The 20,961-nt window shown below is 42.7% G+C and overlaps 7 protein-coding genes, 1 long non-coding RNA gene and 3 other non-coding genes across 14 annotated transcripts in view; 3 read left to right on the top strand and 8 right to left on the bottom strand.

Moving 5' to 3' along the window:
• The window catches only part of LOC117891692 (membrane-associated guanylate kinase, WW and PDZ domain-containing protein 1), a 31,877-nt gene that overhangs the window by 2,242 nt on the left and 8,674 nt on the right, over positions 1-20,961 (top strand). The window contains exons 1-2 of one of the 4 annotated variants that reach the window (XM_034797276.1): positions 15,780-15,912; positions 19,274-20,329. In XM_034797276.1, the coding sequence (XP_034653167.1) occupies positions 19,552-20,329 (778 nt within the window). In that variant the 5' untranslated portion in view covers positions 15,780-15,912; positions 19,274-19,551. Of the gene's footprint in view, positions 1-15,779; positions 15,913-16,021; positions 16,041-16,891; positions 17,449-19,273; positions 20,330-20,961 lie in introns of those variants that run through there. The other 3 variants (XM_034797278.1, XM_034797277.1, XM_034797279.1) reach the window with 3 other exon arrangements.
• LOC117891719 lies at positions 897-3,965 on the bottom strand. The gene is made up of 13 exons (XR_004648645.1): positions 3,901-3,965; positions 3,577-3,705; positions 3,339-3,405; positions 3,124-3,169; positions 2,891-2,940; positions 2,653-2,700; positions 2,431-2,482; positions 2,187-2,241; positions 1,944-2,003; positions 1,689-1,759; positions 1,437-1,499; positions 1,192-1,243; positions 897-1,010 (listed from the first exon to the last, which is right to left on the bottom strand). It is a non-coding gene; the product is annotated as an uncharacterized LOC117891719 (long non-coding RNA).
• On the bottom strand, positions 2,068-2,151 carry LOC117892790. Its single transcript, XR_004648770.1, has one exon. It is a non-coding gene; the product is annotated as a small nucleolar RNA R38 (small nucleolar RNA).
• On the bottom strand, positions 2,774-2,858 carry LOC117892789. Its single transcript, XR_004648769.1, has one exon. It is a non-coding gene; the product is annotated as a small nucleolar RNA R38 (small nucleolar RNA).
• Positions 3,008-3,092, bottom strand: LOC117892761. The gene has a single exon (XR_004648740.1). It is a non-coding gene; the product is annotated as a small nucleolar RNA R38 (small nucleolar RNA).
• On the top strand, positions 5,204-7,448 carry LOC117891698 (kinesin-like protein subito). The gene is made up of 4 exons (XM_034797290.1): positions 5,204-5,841; positions 5,904-6,915; positions 6,977-7,157; positions 7,216-7,448. The coding sequence occupies exons 1-4, from the start codon at positions 5,331-5,333 to the stop codon at positions 7,360-7,362; spliced, it is 1,851 nt and encodes a 616-aa protein (XP_034653181.1). The 5' UTR covers positions 5,204-5,330; the 3' UTR covers positions 7,363-7,448.
• Positions 7,599-8,615, bottom strand: LOC117891713 (proteasome subunit beta type-6). The gene is made up of 3 exons (XM_034797307.1): positions 8,459-8,615; positions 7,913-8,387; positions 7,599-7,847 (listed from the first exon to the last, which is right to left on the bottom strand). The coding sequence occupies exons 1-3, from the start codon at positions 8,501-8,503 to the stop codon at positions 7,693-7,695; spliced, it is 675 nt and encodes a 224-aa protein (XP_034653198.1). The 5' UTR covers positions 8,504-8,615; the 3' UTR covers positions 7,599-7,692.
• LOC117891709 (exosome complex exonuclease RRP42) lies at positions 8,657-9,891 on the top strand. The gene is made up of 5 exons (XM_034797303.1): positions 8,657-8,798; positions 8,856-9,052; positions 9,108-9,273; positions 9,327-9,615; positions 9,668-9,891. Exons 1-5 carry the CDS (start codon positions 8,742-8,744, stop codon positions 9,847-9,849), a joined length of 891 nt encoding a protein of 296 aa, XP_034653194.1. The 5' UTR covers positions 8,657-8,741; the 3' UTR covers positions 9,850-9,891.
• Positions 9,861-10,878, bottom strand: LOC117891712 (ER membrane protein complex subunit 7 homolog). The gene is made up of 4 exons (XM_034797306.1): positions 10,549-10,878; positions 10,342-10,488; positions 10,148-10,276; positions 9,861-10,082 (listed from the first exon to the last, which is right to left on the bottom strand). The coding sequence occupies exons 1-4, from the start codon at positions 10,876-10,878 to the stop codon at positions 9,957-9,959; spliced, it is 732 nt and encodes a 243-aa protein (XP_034653197.1). The 3' UTR covers positions 9,861-9,956.
• On the bottom strand, positions 11,779-14,042 carry LOC117891700. Its single transcript, XM_034797292.1, is given in 3 exon segments — positions 11,779-13,084; positions 13,087-13,408; positions 13,470-14,042. Coding segments are annotated over 3 exon segments (1,557 nt in total). The 5' UTR covers positions 13,730-14,042; the 3' UTR covers positions 11,779-12,109.
• On the bottom strand, positions 14,533-15,404 carry LOC117891716 (dynein regulatory complex protein 8). The gene is made up of 4 exons (XM_034797309.1): positions 15,254-15,404; positions 14,961-15,198; positions 14,680-14,890; positions 14,533-14,614 (listed from the first exon to the last, which is right to left on the bottom strand). Exons 1-4 carry the CDS (start codon positions 15,264-15,266, stop codon positions 14,537-14,539), a joined length of 540 nt encoding a protein of 179 aa, XP_034653200.1. The 5' UTR covers positions 15,267-15,404; the 3' UTR covers positions 14,533-14,536.

Genomic DNA, 20,961 nt, shown 5'->3' with positions numbered 1-20,961 from the left:
TATCGTGGAGAAAGCTACGCTAACCGAAAGACATTTGATTGAGACTCTCTTCCCACTTGCTATATCCTTGAAACTTCCACTTGTAATTGACATCTCTCACTCATTATCTCTCTGTAAATCGTCATTGATGCTAAAAAATGTATTACATTTGTAATATTCCCCATTGGTTCGAACAGAACAGAGTTAAATCCATCTCCCGCAAAGGGGAGCATGCAAAGTTTGCTTTAATTTCGAGGCAAAAGTAACAGCAGAAGCAGGAGAAACTCTTTATAAATGTTGTTTGGTAGTAAAACATATTTTATATCTAAACTAAGGCCATGCCGTGCCATCTATACTAGACCAGTACTATCCCCCAGTCCCTAAATAACTACCTACATACATACACTAGTTGTGCGTTCAATCAAAAGTTTCCATTGGCATTTGACGTTTACAGTTTGACAGCAGAAGCGGAAACGGAAGCCGAGTCGAGTCGAGTTTGTATCGAGTGCAGGCCAAGTGCCTGGGAAATTGATTTGCTTTGTTGAGTTTTTTTGAGCGTATATCGTGTATCCCTTCTGCATGCTCGTACGTACATACGAATATATATATACAAAATACATAAAACCCAACCCAAACATATATATACCTTACATATGTAGCAACGTACGCATATATATTTACATATGTATATGTATGAATATTGAACACAAACAAAAGTACTGTACGCATATGTATGTACTGTACCAATTATATAAAGGTCAACATTTACAAATGGAATATTCCTATATGTAGCCCACACGATTGGCTCAAATCGAATCGAAAGAAGGAAGCAATTTTTGTAGCATTAAACGTATGTGTATCTCCTTCGTTAACTGAAGCGATTGAATGTCTATACATAATATGCAAAATAAAATATATCACGTTATATTACAAGTACAAGTTTTGTTTTTATTTATCAATTGGAGATAACATTCATGGAAACATTGTGGCAATTGTTAGTCATTTGATCTTCTTCAGAATCATTTCACTGCCTGCAATAAAGAATTAAGATACGAATCAGTAACTGCTTGCGAAAGAATCACATCGTGGGAATTGTGGATGTGGATGAATCAGTCGTGTGTATATTCGACATAAACATTCAGGTATATGCTTGTCAAGGTAATCATCATGAAATGGATTCAGCAGAGGGTCAACCAATCAAATAATACGTACCACTTGCTCACATAAAAGGCACACCGCCATCAGTCATCATCCACTGATTAATCTGAAAATATAAAACACAATAGCATAAGTACGCATTGAAGAAGTTCATTAAACATGTAATGGGTCACAGATTGAAACTTTCAGCTAAATAAACCAATCGACATCATTTCTCCGACTGGGGCGGTATCTAAAAACATCATAAAAGGGCCCTAATCTATATGTCCCTTTGGAACAAACGAACAGGCAAAACTCACCTCAAAATGCATTCGCCTTATAAACTGGTTTCCTCAGTGTACAAAGTAAGTGACTTCAAGACTCTAAATGAAAAGAGAGTGGTATAAGTACATATTCTAGTCAATATTTTATATATATTATGCTAGATATAAAAACTATCAGTAAAATAAACCAATCGACATCATTTCTCCGACTGGGGCGGTATCTAAGAACATCATGAGATGGCCCTAATCTATACGTGCCTGTGCTACATCCGAACAAGGAAAACTCACCTCAAAATGTGTGCGTCTTATAAATTGGTTTTCTCAGTGTACAAAGCATGGGACTTCATGTAACTTCACGACTGTAAATAAGAAGAGAGTGGTATAAGTACATATTCAGTCAATATTTTATATAGATTATGCTGGATATAAGAACTATCAGTAAAATAAACCAATCGACATCATTTCTCCGACTGGGGCGGTATCTAAGAACATCATGAGAGTGCCCTACTTCTTATTTAATCCAAAATATACGGGAATAATTACCTTTGCATTCAGCATGACCATTTCGGTAAGAGTGTATCAGAGCCTCGGCATATTCCTTATCTAAAATGAAATAAATAAATATTATTTACATATTCCAACAACATTTTATCTAAATAAAGCAAATTTCTTTGTCAGTTTAGTATATCATCAAGTGTTTTTATGACAGGGATAACTGTTTGGCTTTAAAAAGTGCTCATCATATAAATATTCTTTATTTAGTGGCATTCATCGATATTAACTAACCTTAAATCACAAACGTCGTGGTCTTACTCAGCTACTTGCCAACAAAGAGTAATTTCTATAATAAAACACATTAAACTGATTAATATAATTCGAATGTAGTTTTAGCCACTATTTCTTTTAACTGTGGAAGATTCAGTCGTGTAAATGTAGCAACACACATAAATTCAGTTATATGCTTGTCTATAGGTTTGTCATCAGAGCAAGTATATGGCCAAAAGATTCTATAATGGTAATATGCACACACCTCTGTAGAATGTCAAGAGAATGACATCAAAGCGAAGGGACTGTCGAGTTTTCTGCAAGATAAAAGATAATTCAAGTTAATAAAGTACGCGAACTTCCAATGTGCTACATGAATATTTTAGTGTATCAGCAAATAAAACCAATCGACATCATTTCTCCGACTGGGGCGGTATTCAAAAACATCATGATAAATAAACAAAATAATTGTGAAATTAAAACCTACCTAGTTTTATCAGGCAATCGCCACACCTCCATTGCTGCTTCACGAAGCCTGCAAAAAAAAAAAGAAAATGCATTTTCAATAGGTATTCAGGTATCAAAATAGAACGAACAGTTATTTAAGCGTATTTATCAGCTTAATGCATCATCAATTATTCTTATGACAGGGATAACTGTTTGGCTTAAATAAGGTGTTCATCATAAACATAATAACTGATGGCTGCCAAGTTTTCCAAACGTACCATAAATTTGTGGCCGGCTTTTTCCCCCAATTCGTTAATGTAAAAGGAATCTGTAAAGAAGAGAATGTAGAGTTAATATTTATACAATTAAACGAAAAAAATTGCCAAATTTATGTTGTAAAAATCAGCTTAATGCATCATCAATTAATCTTATGACAGGGATAACTGTTTGGCTTAAATAAGGTGTTCATCACTGTCTAAAGGGGTACCACAGATGATACTCAGATGCTTACCATTCGAATCCTTTCCGATTCTTACATTTTCTCCACGCTTTGCCACCTGAAAAGAGACAGTTTTTAGCATATTTTCAAACGCTTTCGAGCACTCGAAGTACTTTCTAGAGTCAGTCCTTTGAAAAATCAACATAATTGTTCGGTTATATGCTTGTCTATTGGTTTGTCATCATAGAAAGTACATCGGATTTTGTGCAATTAAGGATTTTATTCACCTTTGCTCATGGCTAGGAATACAGGCCTTTCGATTTCTGGTGCAAGAGTACAGTAGGTGCGGCGCCACTGAAAACGAACAGAATGAGGTTAAAACCAATCCATGTGCGTAATTTTACTATGGCTAAAGATATTGAAGCATCAGTAAAAAATCCAATCGACATTATTCTTCCGACTGGGGCGGTATATGTTTAGCATCATAGAAACAAAAACTTCAATCCATTTCTGAACGAAACTAACCTTACATATTGCTCCAGCAACACGTGGGACAAGCCAGCACAAGACCGGCCGGGTGAATTCTTCAAATATTCTTGGACTACATTGTAATCAGTATCCAATTGCAGACAATTAAAGCTACCGCATGGCTTTCTGTAAATTAAACGAAACATTCAACATTCAATAGTTTTTCCAACAAATTTGTCGAAATTTGCTTAGCGGCATGTGGCATTTGTAGTCAGAATTGAAAACCAATCAACACGTCTGTTCAGACTGGGGCGGTATTGTTAAAACATCATGGAATAGAAGCCGCATTTATCTACCACTTTCACTTGTACCACAACTTACCATTTTGTTTAAATAACTAGCTATTGAGGACAAAATCAAAATCAAACTCTCCATCGCGGCGAAAAGAATTTAAAGAACGACCTACACGTGCACAGTAAGTAGGGTTGTCAAATATATATCAAAATATCAATATATCGATATTTTTTCTAAATAAAAATATATTTATATCGTGATATTTGTTTTGCCAAAACATCAATATATTGCTATTTCTTTGCGATATTTTTTGACATTGTATATTTGGTAACTAACCAGAAGAACAAAATAAATTAATAGCGTATATTGTATTTGTGTACAAAGATGTACATATGTAACACACAGAAGGAAATGTTTCCGACCCCGAGTAAATATCTTGTCTTGTTTTTCGCCTAGTACTCAGAGACTATAAGTGCTGGAGAACCCGAATTTTGCTACCAGACTGCTGTGATATCACACTGATAAAAGTGTATGTATGAGCGTCTCACATGCCCCTATTTGTTTATATATATATTGATATATTTTATATCAATTTGATATTTTTTCCAAACAAAATATATCACCGCCATGATATTTTTTAAATATTTGTCAACCCTAATTGCAGTGTGACCGCGAAATTATCGATAAAATATACCGACAGACTCTCAAAAATATACCGAAACATTCCCTTGCATTTTCAAAATCTACCGTGAATCTTAAATTATTTTCCTCGATTTTGATGTTCTTTTTAATATCACTAGCTAGTTAGGAGGCTCCGCGCTAAAACTTTAATTTTATCCGATTTATCAATCAATTCTCCACAAGAGTGGCTAGTTTTCACGACTTACTTTTCTTGCAATGTTTACAAATTAAGTTTTAAACTAAAAAGGTCAACCAACAAAAAGAGCATAAAACGTTAGGTGAGTGGGAACGGAATGTAACGCCATTTGACAATTTGTTGCTTGTCAATCGGTATGTATAGTATTGTAAGGGCGTTTGAAATCCCTATTTCCATAAATTATTGAACATACCCTAAAAATGAAATTTAATAGACCGATGAAATTCATTAAATATACCATTATATACCGATTTAACACAAATATACAATGAACTCTATTTCGTGGTCAAAATATCTTAAAAAGTATATAAAATGGTCACCCTGACAGTAGGGTTGGGAGAAAAGTCGAAAGCGCTATCGATGGTTGAAAATGTGGCCGATGTTTTCGATACTATCGGGCTTTTCCACTATCGGTCGTGGAAACTATCGATAATGCTCACTATCAACTCACAACTACTCAAAACGAAAAAACTAACTTAACCCAGTTAGCCCCCCTCTATTATAACAGCTGTCGATACACATTATTTGAAACAGCGGCAACCCTACTGGAAGCGTCTAAAAAACGCGCGAATCCACTCAAAATAAAAATTTAAATTAAGCTAAGCCACTGTCTTTGTTACGGAATCCGTCATAGCTTACAATGAGCGATTTGAATGAAGGACCGATGCGGGAGAAGCGCTCCTTTATTATGGCACGAGATCCCAGCGTTGACCGGCGCTTTCGACCGAGGCCACACAAACAGTTGCGGCTGTTTGATGATATCCATGAATCAACAGAGAGCACAGATGGGTCAGACACTGAATCAGAGTACGCATCCAATGCTGGAGACGATGCAACGAGTGTGGATGATAGCAGGGAGGTGGATACTGGCCCTCAGGTGTTCTTGCGTCTGCGTCCCGTAAGTGTTGCATCCACAGGATACTCGCTGTCCGACGATGGCAAATGTCTGATTACCAGCGCAAAGAATGAAAACAGCAGCAACAATGTCAACAGAATGGAGAAGCATTTTGGATTCACATCCATTTTCGATGGCTCGGTTGGGCAGCGGGATATCTACGATATCTGTGTCGGTCCCAGAATTCTGGAAGAGGAATGTGTGACGATAATGACATATGGCACTTCAGGCTCTGGAAAAACATACACATTGCTGGGTATGTTCGACATCTTACCGTCAGATCTGATGCAGCTATTTATGTGGTTCTTTCTCTTGAAGGTGATCAAGTGCGAGCTGGAGTCATACCCCGCGGTCTGGAGCATATATTCACCACTTATTTGGGCAATTTGTATAGTACGCCCAAGCTAAAGCTAATCAACGGGTGCATTGTCTTCCTGCAAGACGACGCCACGCTACGCGAAATGCAAATAAGCATGAAACTGCTGAACTTGTGCCCGGATATTAACGCCCAGCACGAGCGACTGAGGCAGGAGATTAAGAGCGATCACACCTTCGAGACGAAGACCGAGCCGGATCTCTCGGTTATGATTTGGGTATCCTTTGTCGAGATCTACAATGAACTGGTGTATGACCTACTGAGCATACCGCCGCGTCAAGACAATCTTGGTGCTGTGCAACGAAAGCCCCTGAAGATCGCCTGCAATAAAGGTCAAGTATTCATCAAGGGTCTGACCACCGTGTTCGTGAAGAGCAGCGAGGAAGCCTTGCGTCTGCTGCGGCTGGGTCAGCAGCGTTCCACCTACGCTTCGACATCGGTGAACTCAAACTCCAGCAGATCGCACTGTGTCTTCACCGTGGATGTGTTGAAGTACAGCCGCTCGGGCATGACCACCCAATGTTCGTACAAATTCTGCGATCTCGCGGGCTCAGAACGTGTGAACAACACAGGCACCATAGGACTGCGACTCAAGGAGGCGAAGAACATAAACACTTCCCTCATGACACTGGGACGCTGTCTGGATGCGGCCAGTACTTCGCGGAAGAAGTCCAGCACCGACGTTATACCATTTCGCGACTCGAAGCTAACCATGCTTCTCCAAGCCGCTCTGCTCGGAAAGGAACGATTGGCCATGATAGTGACTGTCACACCGCTGGAGAAGTACTATGAGGAGAACCTGAACGTGCTTAACTTCGCGTCCATAGCGAAGAACATCGTCTTCAAAGAGCCCATGATTAAGCAGCATAGTACCAGATATTCTGGATTCTTTGACAACCCAAAAGCGGATGGGCAGTACGATTACATCAAAGCGTTGGAGGAGGATAATATCAGGTATGGCAATGGTAATTAGCACACCGTTTATGGGAAATTCTATAACATTTAATTCTTACAGTTTGCGGGAAGAGATCGATCGCTTGAAGTTCGATCATGTGCTGAAGATGCAGCTGCTGGAGGAGAGGCTGCGAAAGGAGCTTACGGACACGTTCCAGGAAATGCTCCGGGTGAACAAGAAGCAGTGGGAAGAGCAGTCCGAGAAGCAGAAACTGATGGCCGAAAGAGAGTTTGAGTTTAAGGTTTGTACGCCTATTCCATATGGTTTGCAGTCGCTAACGAATCACACCTTTTTTGCAGTTGGACTCACAAAAGCGGATCTACGAAGAGCAAATTGAGGACCTTAAAGATGAAATCGATTATCTGAAAAATCCAGCAAGTGAGACGAGCATTGAGAGTATGGATGAAATAGAGGATGATCCAATCGAAATCCACGACGATGAATAAATAGTAACTTGGAATTGCTCATTTTTAATTGTTAGTTCAAGTGTTAATTACGTTATAATTATTTTTGTTCCTTTGTGTGTGTAAAGAAAAATTTTAAAATTCTCATAAAATACATTTTATAGTTTATAAGAAAAAAGAGTCATTGCGCGACTCACTCTTGGGTTTCTCTGTTGGCTATTCCATTGCGTATATGGATAAACCAGCGATCTCCAAGAGCAGACACAGAAACACATTTATAATCATTACAAAAACCAAATTTTATTTCCCTGACGACCGTTTTCAACGTCCTCAAAGCAGATCTTAGTTACATTTTGAATCCATTCCATTCGACTATTCAACGAGAATAGAACTGCCGGTGCCCGCTACCTCGGACTCGCCCGATTCGGTGTTGTAGAATAGACGACGCTCCACACCCTCCTTGGTGATGATGCCGACGCGCACCACACCGCCAGAGCTGCCATCGTGATAGATGGCATGTTGAACCGCTGAGAGGGGAGCAGAAACGATGGATTAAATCAAATTCGTACGACTCGTGGGACTCACTGCTTACCTTGCTTGACAAACTTCACGCACTCCTCTTTGCTCATTCCCTCGCGGAAATGCTCTCGGACGTAGCCGTAAATGAAACTGGATCCCGATCCGCCAATGGTGCAGGGCTCGCGGGTTAGCATGCCACCCAATGGGATGCTGAACACCTGGCCACCGCGCTGCTCATCCCAGCCGGCCACAATGATGCCTGCCAGCAGGGAGTCGCGGTAGTTGTAGCAGAAGTTGCGGAACTCTGAGGCAGCCTCGAAGACCAGGGCGTCCTTGTTGGTCTGGTTCTCGTGATAGTTCAGCGAATAAGCCACAATGTCGGCAATGGCCTGAGTATCGGCGGCAGAGCCACTGCGGCAGCAGTAAATTTTGTCTGTAATACGAGTCAGCTTGTCGGTGACACGATTGGCCACATATGGTCCCGAGCTGGTCCGGGAATCAGCTCCAATCACAACTCCTCCGTCGAATTCGACGGCCATGATTGTGGTCTGCAAATGTCCGAAAGATCGAAGTTTTTGAGTTAAGGGGGTTAAGAGGGTGAACTCGGTTTGGTACTTACGCCAGTGCTGACAGGGGTGTCGGTAAAGTCCATCTCGTAAACCATTTTAATTTGCTGTTTATTCAGTTGTTACAATACAATTTACAATTTTCTGGGAAAAAGCGGCACGAAATGACTGGCTTGTTTTTGACAAGTGCTGCAAAGCATTTAAATGTGTCAGTCAGTGCTGACAAATGGTGGTAAACAGTCACGCACATCGATAGCTATTTAGCTGCGTCTATCGATAGCAGCAGTGCACATGTTGTTTGTTTTGGTTGAATTTTGAAATAATTTTGTACTAATTATGGCGTACGTTGCACTTAGCGAGGCCGAGAAAACGTTTATACTGCATGGCGTAGAGGTGCGTTACGATCATCCTTCATGTATCCTGCAATTAATGCTACTATTCTACCCCCAGGAGGATTTTCGATGTGATGGACGGTCGCGTCGTGATTACCGGCCCATGGAGCTGGAGACAGCGCTGGTGAGCAATGCGAGTGGGTCGGCCCGCCTACGCCTAGCGAACACGGACATCCTGGTGGGCATCAAGACAGAAATCGATGTGCCAGATCCCTTAACCCCAGAGTTCGGCAAACTCGAGTTCTTTGTAGATTGGTGGGTTCAGCGATGAGTATAGTCAGTATGCCTTGTACATCTGTTATCTTTGCAGCTCTGCCAATGCCACACCAGAGTTCGAGGGACGTGGCGGCTCAGACCTGGCCCAGGAGCTGGTGCTCGCTCTGGAAAATGCCTACGAATCTCCGCTGGCCTTTGACTATCGCACCTTGTGCCTTATACCGGGACAACAGTGCTGGAAGCTCTATATCGACATATTGGTAGGTAAAGGCAGGTTCCCCATGTCCAAGTTTTATGTAGCTTTTATTTTCAGATCCTCGAGTGTGGGGGCAATCTGCACGACGCCGTGTCATTGGCCGCCAAGGCAGCGTTGCACAACACTAAACTGCCGCGGGTAACTGCCTCCCTTCTGGATGCCGGCGTGACGGACCTAATTATATCAGACAATCCGTACGATTGCACCCGACTAACCATTGATACGGTTCCCCTGCTGGTCACTGTGTGCAAAATCGGCGACTATTGTCTTGTGGATCCGTCGGCGGAGGAGGAGGTCTGCAGCACTGTCAGCATAGTTGTGTCCGTGTCGATGCGGAATGGAGAAGGTAAGTTGCAGACCAGCCCAATCGTACGAGACTTACTATTAAATGCTTGCAGCATTCCTTTCCGGCTCCCACATGACTGGCGGCGGCGCCATGCACAGGGATACCATGCGCAATTGCCTGGATCTTGGCCTGTCGATTGGCGAACAGCTGAACACGCTGCTGGCCAAAATGCTGAAGCAGGAGGAGGAACGCGTAGGACCTAAGCGGCCCAAGACGGTTGGGTTTCTTAAATAAAATAATGGCGACTTGGTATGAAAATGTATTACTTTTCTCGACTGACATTGACTATTACTCGAGTGTGGGCTCTTTGAACTTATACTATGTGAACTCAACATGAACATTTACTGATCTTTACGTTTCTTCGTCTGCCTGCTGGCTGGAAGCGGCTTCTTCTCCTTGGGCTCGGGCTGTTTACCCGTCAGCAACGAGGTCAACATCTCGCTGATCTCGGGCATGTCGTTGGTCATCTGCAAAGCAAAACAATTGCATCAGTAACATCCATATTAACCCAACTGTTGTTAAATTGTCTTACCTTTGGGAACTGCAAGTTGTCAATCTCCTTTTTAGTCTCGGGATCATTGATCATCTTGGGCAGCACCAGCATGAGCAGCAAAGGCAGAACCATCATCAGCACCATGGGGCTGAACATGAAGTCGGTTATCTGCAGGCAAATATAAGATACATTTAATGATTCTCTTCAACTCTTTGTCCATTATCGCTGCCCACCTTCCACTGCTCTCGGGTCTGGAAATACTTGAAAGGCATCAGTGGCTTCATTCTCAGAGGATAGGCCACCTGCATGATTTGCGCAGGCTGAACAAAGTTGACCTTGCGCGCCCGGAACTTTCCCTTGGGATTGATTTCCACGCGAACCTGAAAAGAGTTAGCGCTCGTTACGGCATCTCTATCTAGGGGTAGTCAAGTTGCACTTACGGGCTCGTAGAACACGTCAGGATGATGGACATCCAGCACATAGCTGCCGGAAGGCACTCCGCTGATGATGAACTGGCCATCTTCGCGCACGAAACCCTTGTACTCGCCATCATTGATGGTTATTGTCACGTCCACTTGCCATTTATTGTCTTCTTTATTCAGGGCACTGCCTGCACCTTGCCCTGGTGCCAGAATCGTGTCCGGTGGAGAAACACGGCCTTCGATTGTGTACAGCCCTGAGACCTCATCCACCAGCTCATCCTGGCCGATAATTATTTCGCAACTGCTCAGCGCAATGAGCGTTGCAATAACAATCAATTTAAAGCACATTTTCTACTTAATTAATATTTTTTCATACAACTTTTTTTCGGGGAGGGTGGTCAGCAGGTTTATCGATAAAAAACGAACTTAACCTACATAAAGCCCTATTTTGTTAAAGCTAGGAAAATAATAATTAAGAATTCTGTTATTCTTCTATTATTTAAAAGAAATATATCTAACATAAAAAATATGTTTAATATGTGAAGTGCGTTAGAATTCTAAATTGATTAAAATGTTCTTGTAAACCTACTGGTAGACAATGGGTTAATCGTTTTCTGTCCATTATCGGAAATCATATTCCTTAATTTTGATATTCCGGTTTAAATTATTAGGTAGCGAGGACTCTCAGCCCTTAGTATATAATTTTCTCCGGTAGAAGAATCCATTCCGGTTGCATTGCATCTGAGAAAGGTATATCAGCTCTGCTCAAATTTGAGATAGACAAGAAGGGGCCAGACTAGTTCGATTTGAAGAAAGTTCTCTTATTTCTTACCGGCTGGAATTTTCAATTAGCAGATTAATTTTCATATGTTACTGCTGACGCATTAGGGGTTTCATCATATACCGGTTTATAGCCGTCATAGGAAATGGGGAAATGGCAATCCAATTAGCAAGGATGTTAGATTGGAATCTCAAGAGGCTTATCTTCTTATGTTATTGCTGGAATATGACGGTGCGTAGGAGAGTATGTATACAAATGTATAATGTGTGTACTACATGCATACATACATACATACTATGTATTTGTTTTCCTACCTGACTCGAGTGACTCACTGTATCGTCTGTGATTATGCGTACTTTGTACCAGCAAATGTGGCGTGTTCAAGAGTCATGGGGTACAACAGCCCACAGTTTTGATGAACGCAAATAATGAGATATAGAGAAATCAGGCCATCATTATTTTGTGTTGTGGTCTTGTATATATTTTGAATATATTGTAATTATTTTTTTGTTGAATGTTTTCGCATAACTTTTTTGAGCACATTACAAAAAGATAAGCCTATGTGGTTAGAGTGTGTGTTAAACATAAATGGAAACTTACGGATTACCTAAGAGTTTCAGTTAAATATCATTTACAAATAAAGCCATCGATGACGAAATTCTTACTATACAGCTTACCAGCTAAAACACTTAAATCATAGGGCGGCCGGCCAAACTTAACAATAGAATAGAGAGAAACTTTGCTGGATCCAACGGATTTTTCAATTTGAAAAACGAATATTCCCGGTTGTGGGAGCGCTTAAATCAAGCTGGGGAACAGCTCATCGAAATTGCTCTGCCAGGGAAAGTCCTCTTCCGTGTCTGTGGGCAGAGTAAGGATCGTGGATGTGGGAGAGCCCAGGATGGACTCGTAGCCGTGATCGGAGGTGGCTGAGTGTAGAGACAATGCGGGAGATTTAGCCAATGGGGAAATGGCCTTAATGCGCGGGCAGAGGAACGATTCAATGCGATTGAAATCGCACTCGTCGTCCGAGTCGTCAGTGGCATTCACGACATTGAGATAGACCTGCGATGGAGACGTCGCTGGTGGCGGACACTTCATAATTACATCTGTAGCATCATCCCCAGCGCTGACGCCATCGCAGTAGATCTCCTCAACGGCCTCATTGACTGGAACCGCATCTCCATCCATCACGATGGTTATCGAGTTTGTCTTGGCATCGTAGGTGCCATAAACTGTGTCCGGTGTGGCCTGCACAAGTGTACCGGTGGCCGCTGCTGAAATAGTTGCTGTAGTCGTAGTCATTATCGTCTTCGTATTCGTCTTTGTTGGCGCTGCTGTGGCTTGCTGTGAGTTTCCATTTATCTTCAACACCTGCACATTCAGGCTGTGTTTGGGTTCTTCAGCGTTTAGGCCATCAGCTCTATGCCCGCCGGATTCCAGGCGCTCTGTTGGGGTCCCCACCACTGGTCCAAGCATTCGCTCTTGGTCGCCTGAATCTTTGGCAGCAGTTGGGCCGCACGCTCCAGGGCCAGCTTCCAGGTCTGCTGTGATATCTGCGAGCAGACTTTCGGCCAGTTCTTCAAGTCGCCGCGCGTCGAACTCTTCGTCGTCGACGAGCAGCATGTCTTGTAGAGTAGGCAGAGAGCCACAACCTTCCAGAGCGAGGCCATGGTCTTGTTGCTTTTCAGCTGTTCCGTCAACAGACGCGCTGACGACTGTGTGTCCACTGTGTGTGTACCCTGCTGCAGAGGGTCAGCATTGGATGCTGCGGATCCAAGGATTGTGGACGCACAGCCCTCAGCGCCTATGTTGGCATTGGAGCTGTTGCAGGTGATGTTTTTGGCGTGCTGCTGCTGCTGTTGCTGCTTCTGTTGTTCTTTCATCTCTTCAAGTTCCTGACGCAATAGTTCTACTTCCGTGTCCAGCTTTTGGTTCTTGGCCAGCAACGACTCATTGATGGACTGTAGACTCTCGCATTTGTTTTGCAGTAATTCCGTTTTGTCAGTTAGCTCTTTGATCTCGTATTCCATTTCCTCCATGCGAGCCTTCTTGCGGTCCCGCGATGTCTGGGCTGCAACGCGATTCTTTAGCTTCCTGTAAGAGCATGAGCCTTAGTATTAATTTCGGCCACCCGCCATCGATTTCTACCACTTACTTTCTCTGTACTTTTTCCTCCCAGGTGAGGTGATCCAGGCGACGCTTCTTGGCCTTGGGCGCCGTAGCCACCAGAGACTCTTCCTCCTCCATGTTGTCGTAGGAGGACGAGGCGTAGCCCGAGCTCGAGCGTGTGGGCGAGGCCGACCCCTTGAGCAGAGCCGCTGTCAGGGGTGCGGGTCGCAGCTTGGGCAAGGCATTCGTTGACATCGCCACGCCCGTGTCCACGGTTATCAAATAGGCATTCGCGGTCGGTGCCATTTTTTAATTAAACTCAGGTAAAATATTCAACTGTTGTTTAGAGTGCGCAACCTTTGAGAAAGCGTTGCCAAATCAAACTTGCATCGTTTCCGTGTGTTGTGCTCGGGCACCGAATTTTATCTGATTTTTGTTTTGTTAGATCGTCTCATTTGCCGTGACCGCGCTTCTCAGCCTTGCCGTTTTCAACTTCTTCATTTCCTCTGCCTCAGGCTTTTCGAGTTTAATCTCATGCAACTTTTTCATTCACCTTGTAATGGATGTCTCTGGATGGGTGGAAAGTTGACGTGTTCTTTTTTGGATGGCGGGTGGAAAGCTGACGTGGCTGTTTTTGGTTGGAGACAGTGTGACCGCGGAGTTATCGATCAAATATACCGAGAGACCCTCGGAAATTTACCGAAATATACCATTTCATCTTCAAAATATACCGGAACTATACCGCAGTATTAAATCAGATTCCTTGATTTGATGTTCTATTTGATATTACCAGCTTGCAAAGACTTTCAGTACTGAAACAATAATTTAATCCGATTGAAGAATCAATTTTGCCTGTATTTGTATACCGTATGACCTTATATTTTACAAATTTGCATTTGCATTTTTCATTCAAATCACCCCCCTGGAAGCACGGGAGCTTTGTTTTCAGTATGTAAATGTATGTAAATTATTAACATAATGTACTGTACATGTATGTTAACTTGACAAATAGTGAAAGCGCGCGGAATTCAAACAAAGGCACTGCATATTTTTATTGAAACATAATTTTCCTGGCCAAAACGCTTGTTTTTTTTTCTCCACCATGTAGACCTTTTACTTCTTACGTCCATGTTCTGCCTGAGCCATCTCTGCCTTCACCGCATCAGCCACCCCATAGATTGTGGCCTTGTGCTGAGGTTAAAACACAAAAAATAAAACTATATGAGTAGATCTAAGGACTATCACCTGATAGATACCTTTAGTTGGTTTATATAGAAGATGTAGGGAATGTTTCCAGTGATCGGATCAATGGCCACCGGCCACATGTCCTCAAGCTCTTCTTCGGTGAAGGCTTCTCCCTCCTCCAGCATTAGCTTTCCGAAATACTCTTTGGTAAGATATTTATGGTTTTCTGGATCCAATACCTGAAATGCCTCGAACAGCTTTTCAGTCGACGCTGGCTTCATTCTGTGGGGAGACAGAATGGGGATTAGTAGGCCATTTTTTGACCATAAAGTTATCCTTGAATTAATCTTACTGGCCAGCCATAAGTACTTGAGAGACATGGGCCATAAACTTTGGTAGTTGCGATTCCCCCGGGTACTCTGTGGACTCGGTGACTGCAATGACCTCTTTGACTTCTTTCTCGGTCGGCACACAGCCCAAAAATCTGAGAACATGTCCCACATTGCGAGTGTCTATGTACTTATCCCCATGAGTGTCAAACACACAAAAGGCCTCCGAGATCCGAACTTCAAGTTCGTTGTTAAAAGCAACTGTTGGTTTTGGGTAGTTGCATTTAATTAAGTAAGAGAACCATCCACCACTTACCGCCAATTTCCATGGTGAAGGTAAATTTTAATGGTTTTTAGAATTTCATACACTTTGAATTTGGTTTATTTTTTTAAATACACTTTGAATTTTTTTTTTTTTTTTTTAGAATTGTACTGTTGTTATGCTGGAGCATACATGTTTTGAATAAAGTTACTTCGACTTGGCATTTTGAATTTTGAATTCAAATATTACCGCCGACTGGGAAATCATTAAGGTCTGAACCATATGAACAGCAACAGAGACACCTGCTGGGGTGATTTGAATGAAAAATTTAAACACAAATTAGTGAAACGAAGTATTTATAATAAGCCAAATTGAACCTTCAATCGGATTAAATTATTGTTTTATTGTTAAAAGTCTTTGCAAGCTAGTAATATTAAGTAGAACATCAAAATCAAAGAATATGAAGTATTCAAAAGTATATTGGTACATTTTTGAGAGTCTGACGGTATATAATATCGATATTTTTGCAGTCACACTTGTTTTACTGAACAACCGATATATCGATATGAAATCAACAATGCTATTCTGCGCGTCGCGTTGTTTTGTTTTGTTTTGTTTCTATCCTGTTCGATTTTTTTATGATACAAAATAGTGTGAAGTGCATCAGATTAAGTTACAAATTAAAGAAATGAAACCAGTTTAGTGATTCATTGGTGTGTAAATTACTTTTCAAAGTAGTTTTATTCTTAAATTCCCCGTACAACACAGTGCATTTGTTTTGTTTGTCGGTGTGCATACTTTCATGTAAATGTGTGTGTGTGTGAGTGCTTGCGAGCAACAGGTTTGTACTCACCATGGTAGAATTACTAATAGGTAACGTCGTCAGCTGAGTGTAGGCCCATAAGCTTATTCACCACGCTCTCTCAGCTCTCAGAGAGGCAAGCTATCTCTCTCTAGCAGATAGCAAACGTTTTACGTTCTGCACTCTTCGTTTTTATTGTTTCTGCTGACAGCAAAGAAAAGATGTTCGATAATAAATGAGCTAAATAATGGAGCTAAAATACTTCCATGCAAAGTTTTGGATCGGCACGGCAAACAATATTTTGCAGACATTTTCATTTCTAAAAATAAAAAATACATCCAAAATAAAAAAGTACTTGCATGTACAGTACTTAATTTCATTGTCTTCCGCTTACGCCTTCATTCGTAAGCAATGAAGAAAAAGAAGAAGAAGACAATGAAAAAATTCGTGCGCTACACAACCTCTTTCGTCGACGTTTGGCAAACGACTGACAAGATTTACCGGCCTCGAATGAGAAGCACTGTGGTGAATCCGTTACCTATTAGTAATTCTACCATGGTACTCACGATCGTTGGGCAGCGATGCTTCCTGGTTCATTTCGTATCGATAGTATCGGACATCTCTAGATTCCTCTTGCTCATACTTGAGACTGAAAACTGAGTTTTAGACCGAAAAATGTATCTTAGGATGATAAATTGCATGGTATGTTAGGAATGGAGGTGGTTTTTGGCTTTCACGCGTTGCATTTTATGGCACGTTTTGCTTTTTGTCCATACCTTTCCTTACTCAGCAACACACGCTTGTTGCCGAACAACATTATTAGGCCCCCCAGCAACATTTGAAGGCGGTCATATTTGAAAACGGCCTTGCCACCCAAAAAAGCCCCAACCGTGAACATGAATGAACGTGTCGTTGTAGTGCACAAGAAAACAACAGAATAGTGTCGAATTCAAAAGAGTCCGTTGAAATAGTCAAAAATATCGTCGCAAACTATTATCAAAAGTATATCAGAATATGGTGTCGCGGTTGGGTGTTTTATATTTCCAGCGGGAAAAATCCAATTGCATTTAAATGCAAATTTAGTGGAAAATCATAAAAGCCATTAAACACTTGGAGTGATCCGTGGGCAACTCGTTTTTCTCAGACCACGAGCGTCTCGGCAGGTTTTAACGTGTTTTCAAGAGGTACGCAGCAGCGCTACCAACAACAAGTTCAATCTTGGCCATATTATCACAGTTAGCAAGTGGGAACGCTCCGGCATCTGCATCTGTGTCTGTGTGTGTGTTTTTTTCGCGCGCGTGTGTTTTGCGCTATTTGGAAAACGCGTTTGCGGTTTTCATCGCCTCAATCCGACATAAAAAGTCGAAATAAAATGGAAAGTGTTTGTGCCAATCGCCTCCCCGATACTGCTGATCTCTAAACAAACCTGAACAACAACAACAAAAAGGTGCGAACTCTTTCGAAGTTGATTTGTGCGGCCTCAAAATTGTTTATCTTGCGTTGACAGTTTTCCAATTTGTGCCCATGGCAATGACCATTAATTTCCTCTGCAGAAAGTTTATTTATGGGTAATTATTGCATGTTCATCGATGATTGATGGCAATTAGGTGTTGTGTACAGATACTTCCAGTTTGCGGCAGTCTGCTTTCCATAATCACGATCTTTCATCCATATAAAAACCGAAATCGCTTGTTTCGCCCTCCCGTTCGTTCGGCTATTAAACGTGCCATCTACTAGAGTGCTTTTTTTTTTTTTTTTAGCCGCCTCACCGACAACTCTAAACGTTGATGATGAATTTCACCCATGAAGTGAAATGATGACTTTTGTTTTTTATTTTTTATTTTTTTCGTTTTCCATCTCTTGCGGTTGTCCCCGCCCCTGCTGTCTGGTTAACTGCAACTGGTCTGGTCGTGCGACGACTGATTGCAGTCGAAAGTGGCTTGGGGCCTGCAGCAGGGGTTTTCTCTAATGCTACGCGAAGTTTTCGCCAACCGCCAAGACGCCAGACGACGACAGGTGGCTGAGCAAGCGGTCGGTCCACCAAGGCTTGAACCTCAGGTCGCTCAGGTTGCTCAGCGCCTACGTGCCCCGTGTGGCAAGTGGCAAGTGCATTTGGTTGCCCGAACCACCACCGTGCCTAGTGCCCAGCACTCAGCAGCAGACCAAGAGAGTTCTTGCCTGTGGTTGTTGGGGGTTACCTTTCGGTTTTCGTTTGCGGCATTTGCCGCGATCTGGTGGCATGCTCTGAAAAAAACTCGTTTCTCCCCGCCTGTTGTTGATGGCATTCTTTGTTGGTGAATGTCGGTGCTACTACCCGCAGAGTTCCCTCTGAACCGCGGCAGGCCTGGCCTGCTGCTGCTTCTCGTATTATACGTATTTTCTCATTGGAGTACATTTTTCGCTTGAGAGGAACCGAATGTGTTGCTGTCGTGCTTGATGCCCCTTTTTTTCGCACAGTTAATTTTCTTGTACGCTGCTCTCTTATTCACTTTTCATAATTTTGTCGTGTCCGTGAGTCAACGTTTTGGATATGCAATAATAGTGCTGTGCTCCCCTACGTTCCCTATAAATATTTATGAGAGGCAAGCGCCCAGAAACCACTGCCAGAGCTGGCTCTTACCCGCAGCGAACATTTAATGAAAGAAAGTCTTTGAGCAGATAAAAATTAACTGCGTGCGCAGCTTAACGAGAATAATGTCGTAAAAAAAACAAAAACAATTTGAAGATGTGACGCACTCTTCAAGGCATTAAACTATTTCAACGGCTTTAACTGGCGAAAATCATAACAAAAAAAAAAACAACGATTGGAATGTGCAGCGAAAATAATTATATAGTACTCGTATCTGGCATGGGAAAGTCCGAAGTTGACTCTTTGACAATGTTAACAATGCTGCAGCAGGGGAGGGGAGTAAACGGACTGTCGATGGCCTCCACTTAGGGAGCTGCAGTCTGTGCCACACTGATCGTGTCTAGCCGGGAGCTGTCTGGCTTTGGCTTTGAGTTTTGCTGGCTGGCTTTTAGATGTTGGAAATGTTTGAAATTCACAGGATTTGACGGCTGCCTGGATGGACACTGTTTTGGCAGACATTTTAAGCTTTTAAATATCTTTTGATAGAGCATCAACTTTGAGGGTTTAGTTGTCTGTTTCTGCAACACACACAAATATATTTTATCTTAGCCATTGTTTATATGCATGTTAATTGTTTTGTATTTTGTATTACTTTGCGTGATGATAATTCATGAATTCTCGTTTTAATTATTCCATTTTGCAGCTTCTTGCCACTGCTATGCGATGCCAGCGAATGGGTATGCTCAATGACAAATGAATTAAAGCCCCAAAGCACCAAGAAGCGGTCAGAGTTTAGCTAAACACTCAGACAACAGAAAACAGAGAACAAACACACGAAACGAGTAGTGAATATCCCAAGTGAATTAGCCAGCCGATCGAATGCAATGGCAAAGCAAATCGTTTGTGGTTAGCTACAGACTATAGAAAAACGATTTAACCCAACGGTGGAGAGCAGAGGGGAGCAGAGCAGAGCGGATTAAAATGCCAATAATAACAGCCACAACCACGACAATAGCTGGCGGGGGAGCGGGCGTGGCAGCCAGAGGCGTTCCAATGGCCAAGACAACAGCAGCGTCATCGTCTGCCGCTGATTACCTAATGCTCCAACAACAACAACAACAGCAGCAGCAGCAACAGAAACAACAGCAGCAGCAGCACTTTACCAATCACTTCTATCAACAGCAACAGCCGCAGCAGCAGCAACAGCAACAGTTGGCGCCTCTGAATGCTTCCCACCAACACTCGCACTCACATCCACATCCACATCCTGCTGCCAGTGCCAGTGGCGGTGGCAGTGGCGTTGCCGGTGCTCCGGTCTCAACTAGTTTTGCAGCATTTAACGGAAACTCGAATCTAAGTTCTAGCCTGGCCAACGGAAGTGGCAAGAAATTCAGCGACAGCGCCGATGATAATTGTGAGGCCGCTGCAAGTGGCTCAGATGTGGCTGGTAACGGCAATGCGGATAAGTCTGCGATGGCGCCACCCGGCATCCACCACCACCTCCATCACCATCTGCCCCCACCACCGCCGCCGGCAGTGAAGAAATCCGCCCCTGCAACAACCACAGCTGGGAACTCAGCCTCTCGCGAAGATGTTGCCTCGCTGAGTGGCACCTCCTCGCTGAACAGCCAGATGTCGGCGGTGCACAATCAGTACATCGCCGGACTGCCTGGTAATGGAATCAATAATGGAATCAACGGTGGCCCAGCCATAGGACGACCGCCAGGACACCCCAGCAGCATACTGAAAGGCAGCAAAGGTAAAAGCCTAACTAATTTAAGGGACAATAACAGGCATCAATCATGCACATATTTAGTCAGATGGATTGGGATTGCTGTGCCCTAAGCTACTTACTTCTCCTCTGTCTCAGTTTGTTCCAAATCGAATTTTCATTTACGATTCGCCTCATAAAATATGAATTTTAATTAGTGCTCTCGAGACACCACAGAAAAGTGACTCATATCCGCCCGCACACAAACATGTGGCCCTCCCACACTCCCACTGGCAGTGCCATTCCCACTCCCACTCCCACTTGCTACTCCAATTTCCACTCGTTTTCAGTTTCAATTTCAAGTTGAAAATGCACTTGCAATGCCGTGAAATTGATTGCCTCTGTGACGGAATGGAAATTACCGAAAAAGTGGAACAAAACTGAATGGGAGGGTTGGATTGGATTGGAGCTAAAGACAACAACAAATGTTGCGATGTAAGCCAGAGCACTTCTTGTGGGTCTTCTTTCTTAGCAACTTCTTAGAGGACTAAGTATTACACCCTCAATAGAACATTGCGTTTCCACCTGCTGGGCTGCAAGTGTCATACTCTACTCCCGTTACATCTAAGCCACTTGTCATCACTTTCTCACACACGAGTAACACAAGACAGCGGCCATGG

Source organism: Drosophila subobscura, chromosome E (genome assembly GCF_008121235.1).
Source record: "Drosophila subobscura isolate 14011-0131.10 chromosome E, UCBerk_Dsub_1.0, whole genome shotgun sequence".
NCBI classification, from domain to species: domain Eukaryota; kingdom Metazoa; phylum Arthropoda; class Insecta; order Diptera; family Drosophilidae; genus Drosophila; species Drosophila subobscura.
This window is presented reverse-complemented; position numbering and strand designations above follow the sequence as displayed.